This window comes from Piliocolobus tephrosceles, chromosome 1 (genome assembly GCF_002776525.5).
Source record: "Piliocolobus tephrosceles isolate RC106 chromosome 1, ASM277652v3, whole genome shotgun sequence".
NCBI classification, from domain to species: domain Eukaryota; kingdom Metazoa; phylum Chordata; class Mammalia; order Primates; family Cercopithecidae; genus Piliocolobus; species Piliocolobus tephrosceles.
The window spans coordinates 154,939,844-154,956,687 of record NC_045434.1 but is presented as its reverse complement, the minus strand read 5'-3'; the positions used below and the strand labels follow the sequence as shown (position 1 = coordinate 154,956,687).

General features: G+C 39.6%; 1 protein-coding gene across 1 annotated transcript in view; it reads left to right on the top strand.

Annotated features, from left to right (window-relative positions):
- The window catches only part of IL23R (interleukin 23 receptor), an 85,711-nt gene that overhangs the window by 57,101 nt on the left and 11,766 nt on the right, over positions 1 to 16,844 (top strand). Inside the window, exons 8-9 of the mRNA XM_023209854.1 lie at positions 8,600 to 8,689; positions 9,773 to 9,875. Of these exons, the coding sequence (XP_023065622.1) occupies positions 8,600 to 8,689; positions 9,773 to 9,875 (193 nt within the window). The remainder of the gene's footprint in view (positions 1 to 8,599; positions 8,690 to 9,772; positions 9,876 to 16,844) is intronic.

Here is a 16,844-nt window from a genome sequence, read left to right as displayed (position 1 = left end):
CCTTCCTTCCTTCCTTCCTTCCTTCCTTCCTTCCTTCCTTCCTTCCTTCCTTCCTTCCTTCTTTTTTAGACAGGGTCTCTCTCTGTCACCCAGGCTGGAGTGCAGTGGTGTGATCTCAGCTCATGAGATCTGGGCTCAAACAATCCTCTCACCTTGGCCTTTCAAGTAACTGGAACTACAGGCATGCACCACCATGACCAGCTAATTATTTTTCTTTCTTTTTTTTTTTCTTTTTCTTTGTCAAGACAGGGTTTCACCATGTTTGCCAAGTTGGTCTTGAACTCCTGGACTTGAGCAATCTGCCCACCTTGGCCTCCCAATGTGCTGGACTCACAGGCAAGAGCCACCATGCCTAGGCTATGATTATGCTTTTTCTTGAAGTCATCATCTTCTGTATTAGTTTCCTATTACTACTGTCACAAATCATCACAAACTTGATAGCTTATAACAACACGAATTTATTATCTTATAGTTCTGGAGGTGAGAAATCCAAAATCACAATCACTGAACTGAAATCAGGGTGTCAATAGGGTTATGCTCCTTCTGGAGGCTGCAGGACAGAATCAGTTTCATTGCCTTTTCTAGATTCTAGAGGCTACCTACATTCCTCAGCTCATGGCTCCATCCTCCATTTTCAAAGCCAGAAGCATAGCATCTTCCAATCTCTTTCTCTGACTCTCACCCTTCTCCCTTCTGCTTATAAGAACTCTTGTGATTTTACTGGATCAACCCATATCATCTAGGATAGCCAGTCCCTCTCAATTCCCTTTTATCTTATAAGGTAACTGACTAGAAAGAAGAAACTCAATTTCTCCTGCTGTATAGTACTTTCACAACACAGGTCACTTCTGTGACCTCTGGTTACCAACATGTGTGTGGGAATTTCTCCCCCTCAGCAACAAATTCTCTAGCAGATTCTTTGAGTGACACCAGCTGGGTGTCCTCTAAGTCAATTCACTCTGGCACTACCTGCCTAGACATAGTGTCAGATCCTACAACTCCCACCTCAGATGCCAGTCTCAAGTAATAGGTGGTTATCTATACTTCCATCTGATTGGCTATAGCGTTTGTTTGTTAGGGTTTGTTTCCATGACCTTTTTTTCTGATTTGATCAATTTGCCAGGATGTCCCACAGAACTTGGGAAAACACTTATGATTACTGGTTTATGATAAACAGCGTTACAAAGGATACAATCGAACAGCCAGATGGAAGAGATGCAGAGGGCAAGGCATGTGGGAAGGGGTATGGAGCTTCCATATGCTTTCCAGTTGCATCACCTGCCAGGAGCCTCCACGTGTTCAGCTCTCCTGAAGCCCCTAGAACTTAAGCCTTTGGGTTTTTCTGGAGGCTTCATTACGTAAGCATGATTGATTAAACCACTGGCCATTGGTGATCAACTTAACCTTCAGCCCCTCTCCCCTCTTGGAGGTTGGGGATGGGTTGAAAAACCCCAACCTTCTAATCGTGCCTTGATCTTTCCTCTGAATAGCCCCCATCCTGAAACTACATAGGGGCTGCCAGCCACTAATCAACTCATTAGCATACAAAATAACAGTTACCACTTTGGGCATTCTGAGGATTTTAGGACTTGTATGCCAGAAAAGCAGGATGAAGACAAAAATATGTACTTCATAATATTATAGTAACCTATTCACAGATTCCAGGGATTAGGTCACGGACATCTTTATGACGCCATCATTTGTCCTGCTACATCTCCCTACCTCCCCAACCACTACCACCAATTGCAGTTTTTACTAGTCAGGGTGCTTAGGTGTAAGCAAAAGAAATCAAGCGTGGTTATCTTAAGCAGAAAGAGAATGATTAGAAAGGTAGCTGAAAATCTGTAGAAAGCCTGGCAAAATTGGCATGAGCAGGATCCAAGTGAGAGCAGGAGCCAGAATCACAGCCAAAATCACAGCCTAGGAAAAGTCTGGCGAGGACCCTGCAGCTGACACTGATCCCTGCCACTGCCTGCCTTGGTGCCACTGTCACTGTATCCTGGATACAGCTATGGTGCCCACATTGGATTCTAAGTGGTTTCCTGAAGCTCTGTGTCACCCCGTCCACATTCACAGCCTGGGTGTTAGGGGAGGGGCATCTGGTTGGCAAGGTTTAGGCCATTTGCTTGTAGCCCTACTGCCTCTCGGCTTTTTTAGGATACCCACAAAGAAGTATATCCTAGTGCTGGGCAAATAAAACATGGCAAACGTCCACTAGACTATTCAGATTGGAACATGCTATGCCTGGAGAGCAAGGGTGTACTTCTGAGGAATCTGTTGACCACTGTGTAGACGTGGAAGCTGTCCATTCTTTCATATAGAGTTTTGCTACACTTTGACATTAGACCTTATCTGTATGGTCCTTGTCATTTAGAAAAATTTCCTGGGTGGCTACTGCTTTTTGCCTTTTCCTCCTCTTTTTCTTTCTTTTTAACAATGTAACTGCCATATGTAGATTTCTTACCTTCTCCCTACATACCAAGTACCTACAGCCTAGGAATATAAGAAGGAAGATAAACCCTTGAATATGTCTATGTGTACCCTGCTACCCTTATATACACCGCTGACACTGTAATCCATTAAATGATTCATTGCTTGACTTGTTTTTCAAGCTGTGGTAATGAATTTGTTCTGTCACATCGTTTTCCCTGCCCTGGGCTTCTGGTGCCTATTTGATGTGTTGGCATTAGTTTTGCCTTGTTAATTGACATACTCAACTCTTTACCCTTGGCCCGATGATGTAGAATTCTGGCCACAGAGCTAAACTAGCCTGGCTTGGAGAAATGGCATTTAAATGCTGTGAAACAGCTGAATTATTAAAAGGAGATTCGAAAGAGAGAAACCAAAAGAAGGTATTTGTGTTTTGAGAAAAATAGGAGGGAGGGTGGGGGCGAATCTTCAATGATTTTAAAAAACAAATCCTTTGTCTCCTTTAATATGACTCCTCTTTCTTGAATATCTAGAACCTCCTGAAAGATCCAGAAAAGTTCATGTGTCTGCTATAATCAAAGCCTTTATGATGCAGGTCTTGGTTAGTGTGGCTTCAACATCAAGATTGGCAAGCGCAAAAGTAAATAAAGAAATCTTAGAGATGTCTACACCCTTTGGCTCAGTAATTCCTCTTGTAGAGATCTGGCCTTAAGAAATAATCTGTGGAAAGGAAATTTATGTACAATGATATACATCCAAAACCCAATTATAATAGTAAGAATTTGGAACCAGTCTAAAAATTCAACAATAGCAAGAATTAATGCCTATTAAGGTTTTATTTGTGTAAAACATGGTACTAAGTGCTTGATATGAACTGTCTCATCAAAACTCATGACCTCACTGCTTTTATCTAATTTTACAAATGAAGAAACTGAGTCACTGAGAGGTTAAACAACTTGCCCAGGGCCATGGAACTCCATCTGGTAGAGCCAGGACTTGGACTGAGTTTTGTTTGAGTCTGCAGTTGGTGTTTGAAACCACCGAGCTATACAGTTTCTCTGTAGGGGTATGATTGAATAAATACAGTAAAACATGATGAAATATTAACTAGCCATAGCATCATAGCATGATGTTTTGAACAATTTTTAATACAATGAGGAAATTTTTATTAAATAATATTGAATAAGGCCGGGTGTGGTGGCTCACGCCTGTAATTCTAGCACTTTGGGAGGCTGAGGCAGGCAGATCACCTGAGGTCAGGAGTTTCAGACCAGCCTAGCCAACATGACAAGACCTCATCTCTACTAAATGTACAAAAATTAGCTGGGTGTGGTAGCGTGCACCTGTAATTCCAGCTACGCAGGAGGCTGAACCTGGAGGATAGCTTGAGCCCAGGGTATAGAGGTTACAGTGAGCCAAGACCACACCACTGCACTCTAGCCTGGGTGATGGTGTGAGACTCTGTCTCAAAAAAAAAAAAAAAAAAAAAAAAATTGAATGCAAAAGGCAAGACAAAACATTTACTAAAGAGTATGATGTCCACTAGGCTAGCGACATACACAAAAGACTGTTAACATATTTTTTTAAAATAATAGTTTCTAGTTGGCAAACAAATATAAAATTGTGTTATCTTCTCCATACCCTTCTATACTTTTCAAGCATCCTGTAATTAGCATGTATTACTTGTGTAATAAAGGAAAGTAGTCGGTTTTAAGAAGAAAATAACTCTATGCTAGAAGATATTTAAAGCATCAGTGCTAAATGGGTTAGCACAGTAGGGCTTGTGGGGTTGAGAGCCTCACAAGGCCAGGCAGCCCCAACACACCATGGCGAGCCCTCAGTGGAGCAATGCTAAGTCTCATCCTGGGAGAGGCTGTTTGCAGGGCTGACTCTGCTGCCCACCCTGAGCCATCCTGCTGTGGAAGTGAGGTTATTCATTTAATGAGATCAGCACAAACTACATGTCAGAACTGGATAGGAATTTCCACTCCTCACCCTCTACCTAGGTAACTTTGAGCAAGTTATTTATCCATTCTACTCTTTTGTTTCCTTATCCATATGATGAGGACAATAATATTGTCTGTGTGATTGGGTTGTTGTGAGGATTAAATGAGAGAAAACATGTGAAGTTTAGCATGTTACCTGCGATATAATTAATACTCATTAAACGGTCACTTTAAAAGGATGACAAAACACACTTTGCCCCATGGTCGATGATATGGTTTGGCTGTGTCTCCACCCAAATCTCATCTTGAATTGTAGCTCCCATAATCCCCGTGAGTCGTGGGAGGTCATTGAATCGTGGGGGCAGTTACACTCATGTTGTTCTTGTGATAGTAAGTTCTCATGAGATACGATGGTTTTATAAGGGGCTTTTCCCCCTTTGCTCCGCACTTCTGTGGCCTGTCGTCATATAAAACATGGCTGTTTCTCCAATCGCCATGATTATAAGTTTCCTGAGGCCTCCCCAGACATGTGGAACTGCGAGTCAATTAAACCTCTTTTCTTTATAAATTTCCCAGTTTTGCCCAAGTGTGGTACCTCACGCCTGTAATCCCAGCACTTTGGGACGCTGAAGCAGGTGGATCACCTGAGGTCAGGAGTCCGAGACCAGCCTGACCAATATGGTGAAATCCTGTCTCTACTAAAAACACCAGAAAAATAGCCAGGTGTGGTGGCATGTGCCTGTAATCCCAGCTGCTTAGTAGGCTGAGACAGGAGAATTGCTAGAACCCAGGAGGCAGAAGTTGCAGTGAGCCAAGATCATGCCACTGCACTCCAGCCTGAGCAACAGAGGGAGATTCTGTCTTAAAAAAAAAAAAAATCCAGTTTTGATTATGTCTTCATAGCAGTGTGAAAACAGACTAGTATGGTTGATGTAGAAAGAAGAGCTGAGGTGATGATTTGGCATCATTCTTAAGATACAGATGGAATACATTATTGCTAAAACCAGGTCCCTCTGAGTGGATTTGATTAAACTAGCCTGGTGTTTTGGTAGGCCAAAAAATATAGTTGTAATGCTTTAAATTTTGTCTAATAATAAGAAACCATGTTTCTTGTTTGTGATCACTCTAAATTCCCACAGGCACATTGTCTTCTTGTAAGACTAAAGTTTGATGCCAGTGTGTATAAGTTATATAAAAATTCTTCCCAAATTAAGGATAATTTGGATTTTTTTTTAGTATATTCAAGTATGTCCTGTGAGATTAATAGGCATAAGTTAATATTCTGTTGCAAGGACAGAACTGTCCCATTATGGATGTAACACTATAAACACCAAATACAATAAGATATCATGAGGTTTTTTTTTTTTTTTTTTTAGCAAATTAGGCAATGCACTGATGACAGAACTGATACAAACAATAGTTTCCAGTCATAAAGGCTCTGTGCGTGTGTGTGTATGCACGTATGTGTGTGAGATTCTGTGCTTGTGAATGCTTTTGTATGTTAAAATACTTGCAAATACCATAAAACACTAATAGCAGGTGGATTAAAAGGAAGGGATTAGGGATGGTTCTTTTTTTCTCCTTTTTATTTCTCCTGCTGAAAATTTTTCTGTACTTTAATTACCGCTTTTACAAAGATGTTAAGTATAATTTAAGAAGAAGTGACATAGCCACGTGGTGGCAGTATTCCATGAAGAATGTAATCTACATAGCTTCATTTCAGTCCTGTGCCTAATATTGGCTTGATTTCTTCTCTGACAATTGTGTTTATAAATTGTCTTATTTTAGATAACTGATTCCTTGTGAAATTTCCCTCTGAGAATTAAGCACCTCTTATGAATGACTTTAATTTAATGCACCTGGTTAATTTGGAACTGTGATAACAAATAGACTCTAAAGGAAGATTGTATATATTCCCTGTTTGGGCTAATAAAATCCTAGTCAGATATGAAAATTGTTTTTATATGATGCAAATTAATAACTGAATGAGGTTTCATTGCCAAATAACCACCTGTAGTTTATACAACAGAATTACATTAACCTGTATTAAAAGCCAACAACACCATATATTACTGTTAAATTAAAAATGCTAATTTTAAAAGTGAAAACAAAAATACTACAGCAGCATATGCTATAAGCCATGATCTTGCTAAATTGAAAATTGTGTTACCTTTTAATGTAGTATTTTTTACTCTTTTTTTTTTTTTTGAGATGGAGTCTTGTTCTGTTGCCTAGGCTGGAGTGTAGTGGCGTGATCTCAGTTCACTGCAACCTCTGCCTCCTGGGTTCAAGTGATTCTCCTGCCTCAGCCTCCCGAGTAGCTGGGACTACAGGCACCTGCCAACATACCCGGCTAATTTTTGTATTTTTAGTCGAGACAGGGTTTCACCATATTGGCCAGGCTGGTCTCGAACTCTTGACCTTGTGATCCACTCCCCACCAACCCCACTCGTCATCCCAAAGCGCTGGGATTACAGGCATGAACCACTGCAACTGGCCAGTATTTTTATTCTTAAAATTTCAAAATAATGGAGATTCAGACTCTTGCCTGAGCTCCCTGCCAATGAATGTTGGCCTGTAAAGATACCACTTTAGATGAATAAACCTGACTGTTGGCCATCAGGGCATAACCTTGTTCCCTCAGAGTTTGGTGGAAACATATACCCACGGAGCAAAAGAGACTTAGTGAGGCATTGAGAAGCCAAAAATATTTCTGATTTGTCACAATTCCCAGTGAAACATTTTCCTCTTGCTGTAGAGAAGCCAGAATAAAAAAAACACAGGAAATAACTTTTGGCTTTTCTGATGTTTTCATCTCCTAAAATTCCTCAACGATTGTTCTCAGAAAACTACCCTCCTCACACTTATGCCTGCACCCAGAGCAGCTTTTTTTTTTTTTTTTGCATGTGAAATGGAGTCTCCCTCTGCTGCCCAGGCTGGACTGCCATGGCGCAATCTAGGCTCACTGCAGCCTCCACCTCCCACACTCCACCTTCAAGTGCTTCTCCTTTCTCAGCTGCCCAAGTAGCTGGTACTACAGGCACACACCACCATACCCGGCTAATTTTTGTATTTTTAGTAGAAACAGGGTTTCACCATGTTGCCCAGGCTGGTCTCAACTCCTGGCCTCAAGTGATCCACCTGCCTCGGCCTCCCAAAGTGCTGGGATTACAGGCATGAGTCACTGCGTCTGGCCGGACCAAACTTTTTCAAAAATTTCTGAAGCCCCATAGGAACCTTTTCATTGGAAATGTAGGATCCTTTTCTCAAAGACAGTCACATGGGTCACATTGCTCCTTATACAAGCCTGTGATATCTCAGCCTCAAGTTGTGATTTCTCCCTGCCTCCAAAAGTAATTTTTATAAAAGAAAAATTTGAGCACTGAAATCAGAATGATGGAATACACAGGGCTTGAAGCAGTCTCAGGGATCCAAGGCTTAGAGCCATCTTCAGAAATGTCTTCTGCCAGTTGGGAGAATTGTGACCTTGAAGTCATTTCTGTCAGCTTTTAATTATCAGGAAGGGGGAGACTGGCAAGGCTGCACCAGGACCCCTTTGAGTTGAGACTGAAAGTTAGGTGCCAGGGTTGCTCACCCTGCCCTGGTCAGAAGCACTCATTAGCAGTGTCCTGACAGCCTTGATAACTAGACCAGGCTGTCAGGATCTTTGCCAGCTGGAAAAGAGCAGAGAGAAGTCATTGGTGACATCCCACGCTGGTGTTACAACACCAAAGTGCCTGCTAACCAAAATTAGGTTTCTTATGAGGAGCCAGGAGAAGGTGAAAAGCATCCCAAAGATTGTGCAAAGGCAAAAGTGACACATCTTGGAGACCTTCAAGGAAATCTGAACCTTATTGCACCATCAATTGCAAGGAATCAAATAGAGATCAGTTATCGTGCATTTTTTCTGGCTCAGTAAAATAAAACTCCTTGGTATTTGCCACCTAGAAGCCTTATGAAATTAGTAGACACACCTGGAAGTTTTACAACCTAGGTAGATTATAATTGCCCTTGCAGTGTTTTCTCCTTTGAGGTTTACCCAATTAAATAAAAGGAAGAAAAGACACACACTCGAAGGCCATTGCTTTTATTCCACCCTTCAAGTCCATTAAAGTTATTGGTTTACTTTAGTCCTCTCTAAACAAGGGAAGAAACTCTGTTGGGAAATTTGGCAAGCGGAGTGCAAAATGTAAGAAACTGATACTCTTTCCTTTTGGTTTAAGTTCCCCAGGTCACATCAAAATCATTCCAACACGACACATGGAATTCTGGGCTAACAGTTGCTTCTATCTCTACAGAACAGCTTACTTCTGGTAAGAAAATACCACTTAGACTTTTTGAGTAGTCTTTTAGTAATTGCCCATTTTAACCCATCATACTGAAAAAATCACATCAGGTGTTAAGTTTCTGGACAATAAGATATGCCTTATGCCCTCCATAGGAAAATATAGACAAAGTACGAAGATCTGCTTAAAACTGAACGTAAGAAGTGGCTTAGGTGGATTTTGCCAGCTTTTGCAATAGATTGTACACATTTTTAAAATTTATTTATTTATTTTATTTTATTTTTTGAGACAGAGCCTTGCTCTGTCACCCAGGCTGGAGTGCAATGGTTTATCCACCATCATGCCCAGCTAATTTTTGCATTTTTGTAGAGATGGGGTTTCACCATGTTAGTCAGGCTGGTCTTGAACTCCTGAACTCATGTGATCCACCCACCTCAGCCTCCCAAAGTGCTAGGATTACAGGCGTGAGCCACCGCACCCAGCCACATTTTTATTTTAATAGCTGCTAGGGCTCAAGACCCAAAAACTTCTTTCAAAACAAATTAGTTACCTATCTTGTGCTAGGACTTCTTGAGACATCTTCTTCAATCTTCAAAACAACCCATGAGATAAGTGTTATGCATCTATTTTATAATGAGGAAACTGAAACTTAGGACAATTTCATGAGCAGTAGATTTTGAAGAATGATGACAAATTGCACACATTCTATCTCACACAAAAAGTTAAAAAAAAAATCAGTATGATTGTGACCAGCTTTAGACATTGTTACAGCAGTGGGGAATTCTCACCTGTGTCAGACAAGCCAAATGAAGTTCACCACTAAGAATTTATATGAAATTTGCATGCACAAGCTGACCACATTTGCTAGATGCACTTCTAAAAACCCACTGACATCAGATACATGTAGGCCAACTTTCTCAAACAAAAAGTTGTTTCCTGGGGTAGTTGTGCACTCTGGAAAAACAGTCACTTTGTGGCCCAAGGTAAAGGTTAATGTTGCTTCCCCCCATCCTTTCTCCTTTTGCTTTGAGCAGAGTAGACAGAATCGTAATTCTGGTATCACATGAACACAAATACTTGGTTAAAATTATTTTTCTTTCCTTTCATTAGACAACAGAGAAGACATTGGACTTTTATTGGGAATGATCGTCTTTGCTGTTATGTTGTCAATTCTTTCTCTGATTGGGATATTTAACAGATCGCTCCGAACTGGGTAGGTTTTTGCAGAATTTCTGTTTTCTGATTTAGACTACATGTATAGGTGTCACCAAAATTTAGTCATTTCAGTTGTTTACTAGAAAAATCTGTTAACATTTTTATTCAGATAAAGGAAAATAAAAGGAACAATGTTTAATAAGTACTTACTCATGCCAAACTCTTTACAGATGTCTTTCCTTTTATCCTCAAAATGACCCTGCCAGAAAAACTTCCTGATCTGTTTTACAGATGACTTAAATGAGGCTTAAAGAGGCTAAGTCCTCAGCCCAGGATCACTGAACACTAAGCCCTGAGACCAAACACAGCTGATATTAAAGCCCATTTCTCTCCTTTACTACACGGCCTTTTCCATTGTGCCTCAAATTTACCTACAGTGCCTGGATTCTTGAGAGTGGTGAAGTCACAAATTGCCTTGTTTTAAAAGAAAAACTTCAGTCAAATTAAATTTAAAGGAGTTTAATTGAGCAATGAATGTGCGAATTGAGCAGCCCCCAGAATTACAGCAGATTCAGAGAGTCTCCAGGGATGCCTTGTGGTCAGAGCAAATGTATAGACAAAAAAAAAAGTGACATACAGAAATTGGCAGTGGAGTACAGAAACAGCTGGATAGGTTATGGGTTGGCGTTTGCCTTATTTGAACACAGTTTGAACACTTAGCAGTCTGACTGGTTGAAGTATGGCTGCTGGGATTGGCCAAGACTCAGCTATTTTTACAGGCACATACTGCTAAGTTAGGTTTTCAATCTTGTCTGCCTATTAGGCTAGGTTACAGTTCATCCACAAGAACTCGAATATAGAAGTATGGAGTCCTTCTCAGATCATATTCAGTTTGCTTTAATAATTCCCCCCTTTTGATGATTTTCTCAATTTTGAGAGACTGACCAAAACTTTAGTCATTGATGTCACTATCACCTTTGTAATGTACTTACATGGTCTTGAAACCCACAGGGAAACAGTAGAACAGTGGGTTCTGTAAGGTGGGAACAAGGACTGAGTGGAAGGTACCTTCTTATGCTGAAACATCCTGTTTATAGGAGAAAAACAAAACCTGGTCTATTCTAGGATCTATGTGTTTCCTTAAAGTCTTAGCTTGATTATGTCATATTTAGCATGAGCAACTCCATTTTGTTTTGGTTTGGTCTTTTGGAGTCTGGTGCATGAGCTCAGTCCAAAACAATGGCCTCCCATAATTTTGTTTAAAAAAAAAAATCCCCGTTTTTGGTCAGGTTCTCACTTAGGTGAGAGTGTGACCAAAACTTAGGGCCTCAGTGCCACTCTCAGTTACCATCATTTTGGGTTTCTGGTCTCAGCATAGGTTATGGTGTCCTGGTGGTCATACATTTCTTTTAGCTCTTGTTATTCCAGTTGAAGAGAGACCATTTGATATTCTGGAGATGGCTGCTTGTAAACATTTAAAACCTTTGAGAGAATACAGTGTACCAGGGAGATTACTATTAGGACTATTGGGAGAATAATACTAAGAGTCTGGAGCATGTTCTTTACTCAGGGTCCTCATAAACCAAACCAACCATCTAAAATCAAATACATGAAAGAATGAGCTAGACGAAGAGTCTACTCACTTAACTAAGAGATTTTTTTCATTAATCCCCTACAACTGAATCACTATAAATACCCGATGTTTTCTCCATAGGCCATAAGTGCCAGCAGCTGTTTAGCCAATACTTTTCTGTTTGGCCAATTATATTATTTCACGTAACTTTCACAAGAGAATTTAAAGTTTGTTGTGTAACCATAGCCTTTACAGTAGAATCTGCTATAGAGCCTATCATGAGGGATACATTTCTAATCAGTGCCTCTTTTACTTCAAAGTATAGAAAAAAAGACCTAACAAATGATGCCCTTCTAGAAGAGTGAAGGCCTCCTGGCAATGTTCTCTTTAGCCCGTGATGTGGCTTAAGAGGAATAAATCAATGTTCTGTTTCTGACTGATTATGAGGCAACATATGAACTCTTAAAATTTCTCAGCTGCATTGGGCCTTCATCTTTTATCTACCAAAGTATAACATTATCCATGTGTAAGGCTGGCTGCAAAATCCTTCACAAATAAACATATACCCCATAATACACACATAACGGAACTCCTTTTCACTTCTACTGTTCATAGAGGCATAAGCAAGAAAAAAAATATTCAAAGGTAAGAGTCTCATGATAGCAGAGAAGTCTGAATCCATGATTTTGGGATAAGCTGTTCACATTAAGCACACTGTCATCTGGGGAGAAACCATCCTGGTTAGCTTTACCTTAAGGGTTGCAATGCGTGTGGAAAGACCCTTCTCAGTTGTGAGATTATGAAAGTTGTGGGACCTTTTGAAACCGAAGTTCAAGGTCCCAAAGTTTTGCTATAGTGTGGATGGCAAGGACAGTCTTTCTCTAATGTTCTCAGAAGATTCATTCTTTGGGTTCTAGATTTTAAAGGGATGGATTGTCCTCAGTGAACCATGAACGGCTTTTTTTAACCATGTAAAAATATACTGTAGCATAACAATCTACTATTATAATATCAGTCTTCTTGCATGGGAAAGCTTTCATACAACCAGAAAACATGCATTGAAAGTGACAATTGAGTGAAATCTCTTACAAATATTTAAATGTCTCATCAAGTAGCCAAATGTACTTGAAGCTTTGATTGTTTTCCCAGGAATATGGGTTTGACAAACCAAACATAGTTTATAAGCATTTTAGTAGTTTATAAGTCACCACACAAACATATTTAATTTGGATCATTTTATCTTTTCCATTATAAGTCGTGGAATGCAGAACTTTTAATAATAAAAGCCTTAAGGACTCTGGAAGGACAAAGTGGCCGTCTTGGTTCTCCATAAGTCCACGCTTAAAAATGGGTTTATGTCCTCTGGAATACCAGTTGTTTCTCCAATTTAGGTGCATAGCACTGATAACTGATGAGTTATCATAGGTAATTTGACGTAGATCATGGAGTTTATTCAAATTGTAAATCTAAACAATTTTAGTATTAACTGATTTAGCATGCTGATTTCTCTTTTTTTTTTCTTATACTTTAAGTACTGAAGTACATGTGCAGAACATGCAGCTTTGTTACATAGCTGTACATGTGCCATGGTGGTTTGCCGCACCCATCAACCCATCAAAGACATAACCCATGCAAATGACATTAACTCATCCTTTTTTATGGCTGCATAGTATACAATGATGTGTGTGTGCCACGTTTTCTTTATCCAATCTATCATTGATGTGCATTTGGGTTAGTTCCAAGGCTTTGCTGTTGTGAACAGTGCTGCAATAAGCATACACGTGCATGTGTCTTTATAGTAGAATGATTTATAATCCTTTGGGTTATACCCAGTGATGGGATTGCTGGGTCAAACAGTATTTCTGGTTCTAGATCCTTGAGGAATTGCCACACTGTCTTCCATAACGGTTGAACTAATTTACACTGCCACCAACAGTGTAAAAGTGTTCCTATTTCTCCACAGCCTTGCCAGCATCTCTTGTTTCCTGACTTTTTAATGATCGCCATTCTAACTGGCGTGACATGGTATCTCATTGTGGTCTTGATTTGCATTTCTCTAATGACCAGTGATGATGAGCTTCTTTTCATATGTTTGTTGGTCACATAAATGTCTTCTTTTGAGAAATGTCTGTTCATATCCTTCACCCACTTTTTGATGGGGTTTTTTTCTTGTAAATTTGTTTAAGTTCCTTGTAGATTCTGGATATTAGCCCTTTGTTGGATGGGTAGATTGCAAAAATGTTCTCCCATTCTGTAGGTTGCCTATTCACTCTGATAATAGTTTATTTTGCTGTGCAGAAGCTCTTCAGTTTAATTAGATCCCATTTGTCAATTTTGGCTTTTGTTGCCATTGCTTTTGGTGTTTTCATCATGAAGTCTTTGCTCTTGCCTATGTCCTGAATGGTATTGTCTAGGTATTCGTCTAGGGTTTTTATGGTTTTAGCTCTTATGTTTAAATATTTAATCCATTTGAGTTAATTGTTGCATAAGGTGGAAGGAAGGGATGCACTTTCAGCCTTACGCATATGGCTAGCCAGTTTTCCCAACACCATTTATTAAATAGGGAATCCTTTCCCCATTGTTTGTTTTTGTCAGGTTTGTCAAATATCAGATGGTTGTAGATGTGTGGTGTTATTTCTGAGGTCTCTGTTCTGTTCCATTGTTCTGTATATCTGTTTTGGTACCAGTACCATGCTGTTTTTGTTACTGTAGCCTTGTAGTATAGTTTGAAGTCAGGTAGTGTGATGCCTCCAGGTTTGTTCTTTTTACTTAGAATTGTCTTGGCTATGTGGTCTCTTTTTTGGTTCCATATGAAATTTAAAGTAGTTTTTTCCAATTCTGTGAAGAAAGTCACTGGTAGCTTGATGGGGATAGCATTGAGTCTATAAATTACTTTGGGCAATATGGCCATTTCACGATATTGATTCTTCCTATCCATGAGCATGGATTTCCATTTGTTTGTGTCCTCTCTTAATTCCTTGAGCAGTGGTTTGTAGTTCTTTTTGAAGAAGTCCTTCACATCCCTTGTAAGTTGTAATCCTAGGTTTTTTATTCCCTTTGTAGCAATCGTTAATGGGAGTTCACTCATGATTGGCTCACTGTTTGTCTGTTATTGCTGTACAGGAATGCTTGTGGTTTTTTTGCGCATCAATTTTGTATCCTGAGAGTTTGCTAAAGTTGCTTATCAGTGTAAGGAGATTTTGGGCTGAGACGATGGAGTTTTCTAAATATACAATCATGTCATCTGCAGAGACAATTTGACTTCCTCTTTTCCTAATTGAATACTCTTTATTTCTTTCTCTTGCCTATTGCGCTGGCCAGTATTTCCAATACTATGTTGAAAAGGAGTGGTGAGAGAGGGCATCTTTGTCTTGTGCCAGTTTTCAGAGGGAATGCTTCCAGTGTTTGTCCATTCAGTATGATATTTGCTGTGGGTTTGTCATAAATAGTTCTTATTATTTTGAGATACATTCCATCAATACCTAGTTTATTGAGAGTTTTTAGCATGAAGGGCTGTTGAATTTTGTCAAAGGCCTTTTCTGCATCTATTCAGGTTATCATGTAGTTTGCATCTTTAGTTCTGTTATGTGATGGATTACATTTATTGATTTGCCTATGTTGAACCAGTCTTGCATTCCAGGGATAAAGCTAACTTGATCGTGGTGGATAAGTTTTTTGATGTGCTGCTGGATTCCGTTTGCCAGTATTTTACTGAGGATTTTCACATCGATGTTTATCAGGGATATTGGCCTAAAATTTCCTTTGTTTGTTGTGTTTCTGCCAGGTTTTGGTATCAGAATGATGCTGGCCTCATAAAATGAGGTAGGAAGTATTCCCTCTTTTTCTACTGTTTGGAATAGTTTCAGAAGGAATGGTACCAGCTCCTCTTTATACCTCTGGTAGAATTTGGTTGTGACTCCGTCTGGTCCTAGACTTTTTTTGGTTGGTAGGCTATTAATTACTGCCTCAATTTCAGAACTTGTTGTTGGTCTGTTCAGGGATTTGACTTCTTCCTGGTTTGGTCTTGGGAGGGTGTATGTGTCCAGGAATTTATCCATTTCTTCTAGATTTTCTAGTTTATTTGCGTATAGGTGTTTATAGTATTCTCTGATGATAGTTTATATTTCTGTGGGATTGGTGGTGATATCCCCTTTATCATTTTTTATTGCGTCTATTTGATTCTTCTCTCTTTTCTTCTTTATTAGTCTTACTAGCGTTCTATTTATTTTGTTGATCTTTTCAAAAAACCAGCTCCTGGATTCATTGATTTTTTGAAGGGTTTTTCATATCTCTATCTCCTTCAGTTCTGCTCTGATCTTAGTTACTTCTTGTCTTCTGCTAGCTTTGAATTTCTTTGCTCTTGCTTCTCTAATTCTTTTAATTGTGATGTTAGGGTGTTGATTTTAGATCTTTCCAGCTTTGTGATGTGGGCATTCAGTGCTATAAATTTCCCTGTACACACTGATATAAATGTGTCCCAGAGATTCTGGTATGTTGTGTCTTTGTTCTCATTGGTTTCAAAGAACATCTTTATTTCTGCCTTCATTTTGTTATTTACCCAGTAGTCGTTCAGGAGCAGGTTGTTCAGTTTCCATGTAGTTGTGCGGTTTTGAGTGAGTTTCTTAATCCTGAGTTCTAATTTGATTGCACTGTGGTCTGAGAGACAGTTTGTTATGATTTCCATTCTTTTGCATTTGCTGAGGAGTGTTTTACTTCCAATTATGTGGTCAATTTTAGAATAAGTGCAATGTAGTGCTGAGAAGAATGTATATTCTGTTGATTTGGAGTGGAGAGTTCTGTAGATGTCTATAGGTCCTGCTTGGTCCAAAGCTGAGTTCAAGTCCTGGATATCCTTGTTAATTGTCTGTCTCGCTGATCTGTCTAATGTTGACAGTGGGGTGTTAAAGTCTCCCACTATTATTGTGTGGGAGTCTAAGTCTCTTTGTAGGTCTCTAAGAACTGACTTTATGAATCTGGGTGCTCCTATATTGGGTGCATATGTATTTAGGATAGTTAGCTCTTCTTGTTACATTACTTCTTTTATCATTATGTAATGCCCGTCTTTGTCTCTTTTGATCTTTGTTGGTTTAAAGTCTGTTTTATCAGAGACTAGGATTGCAACCCCTGCATTTTTTTTTTTCTTTCCATTTGCTTGGTAAATCTTCCTTCATCCCTTTATTTTGTGTGTGTCTTTACATGTGAGATGGGTCTTCTGGATACAGCACACCAATGGGTCTTGATTCTTTATCCAATTTGCCAGTCTGTGTCTTTTAATTGGGGCATTTAGCCCATTTACATTTTTTTTTTGGAGACAGAGTTTCACTCTTGTTGCCCAGACTGGAGTGCAATGGCACAATCTCGGCTCATTGCAACCTTCACCTCCCAGGTTCAAGCGATTCTCCTGCCTCAGCCTCCCTAGTAGCTGAGATTACAGGCATGTGCCACCACACCTGG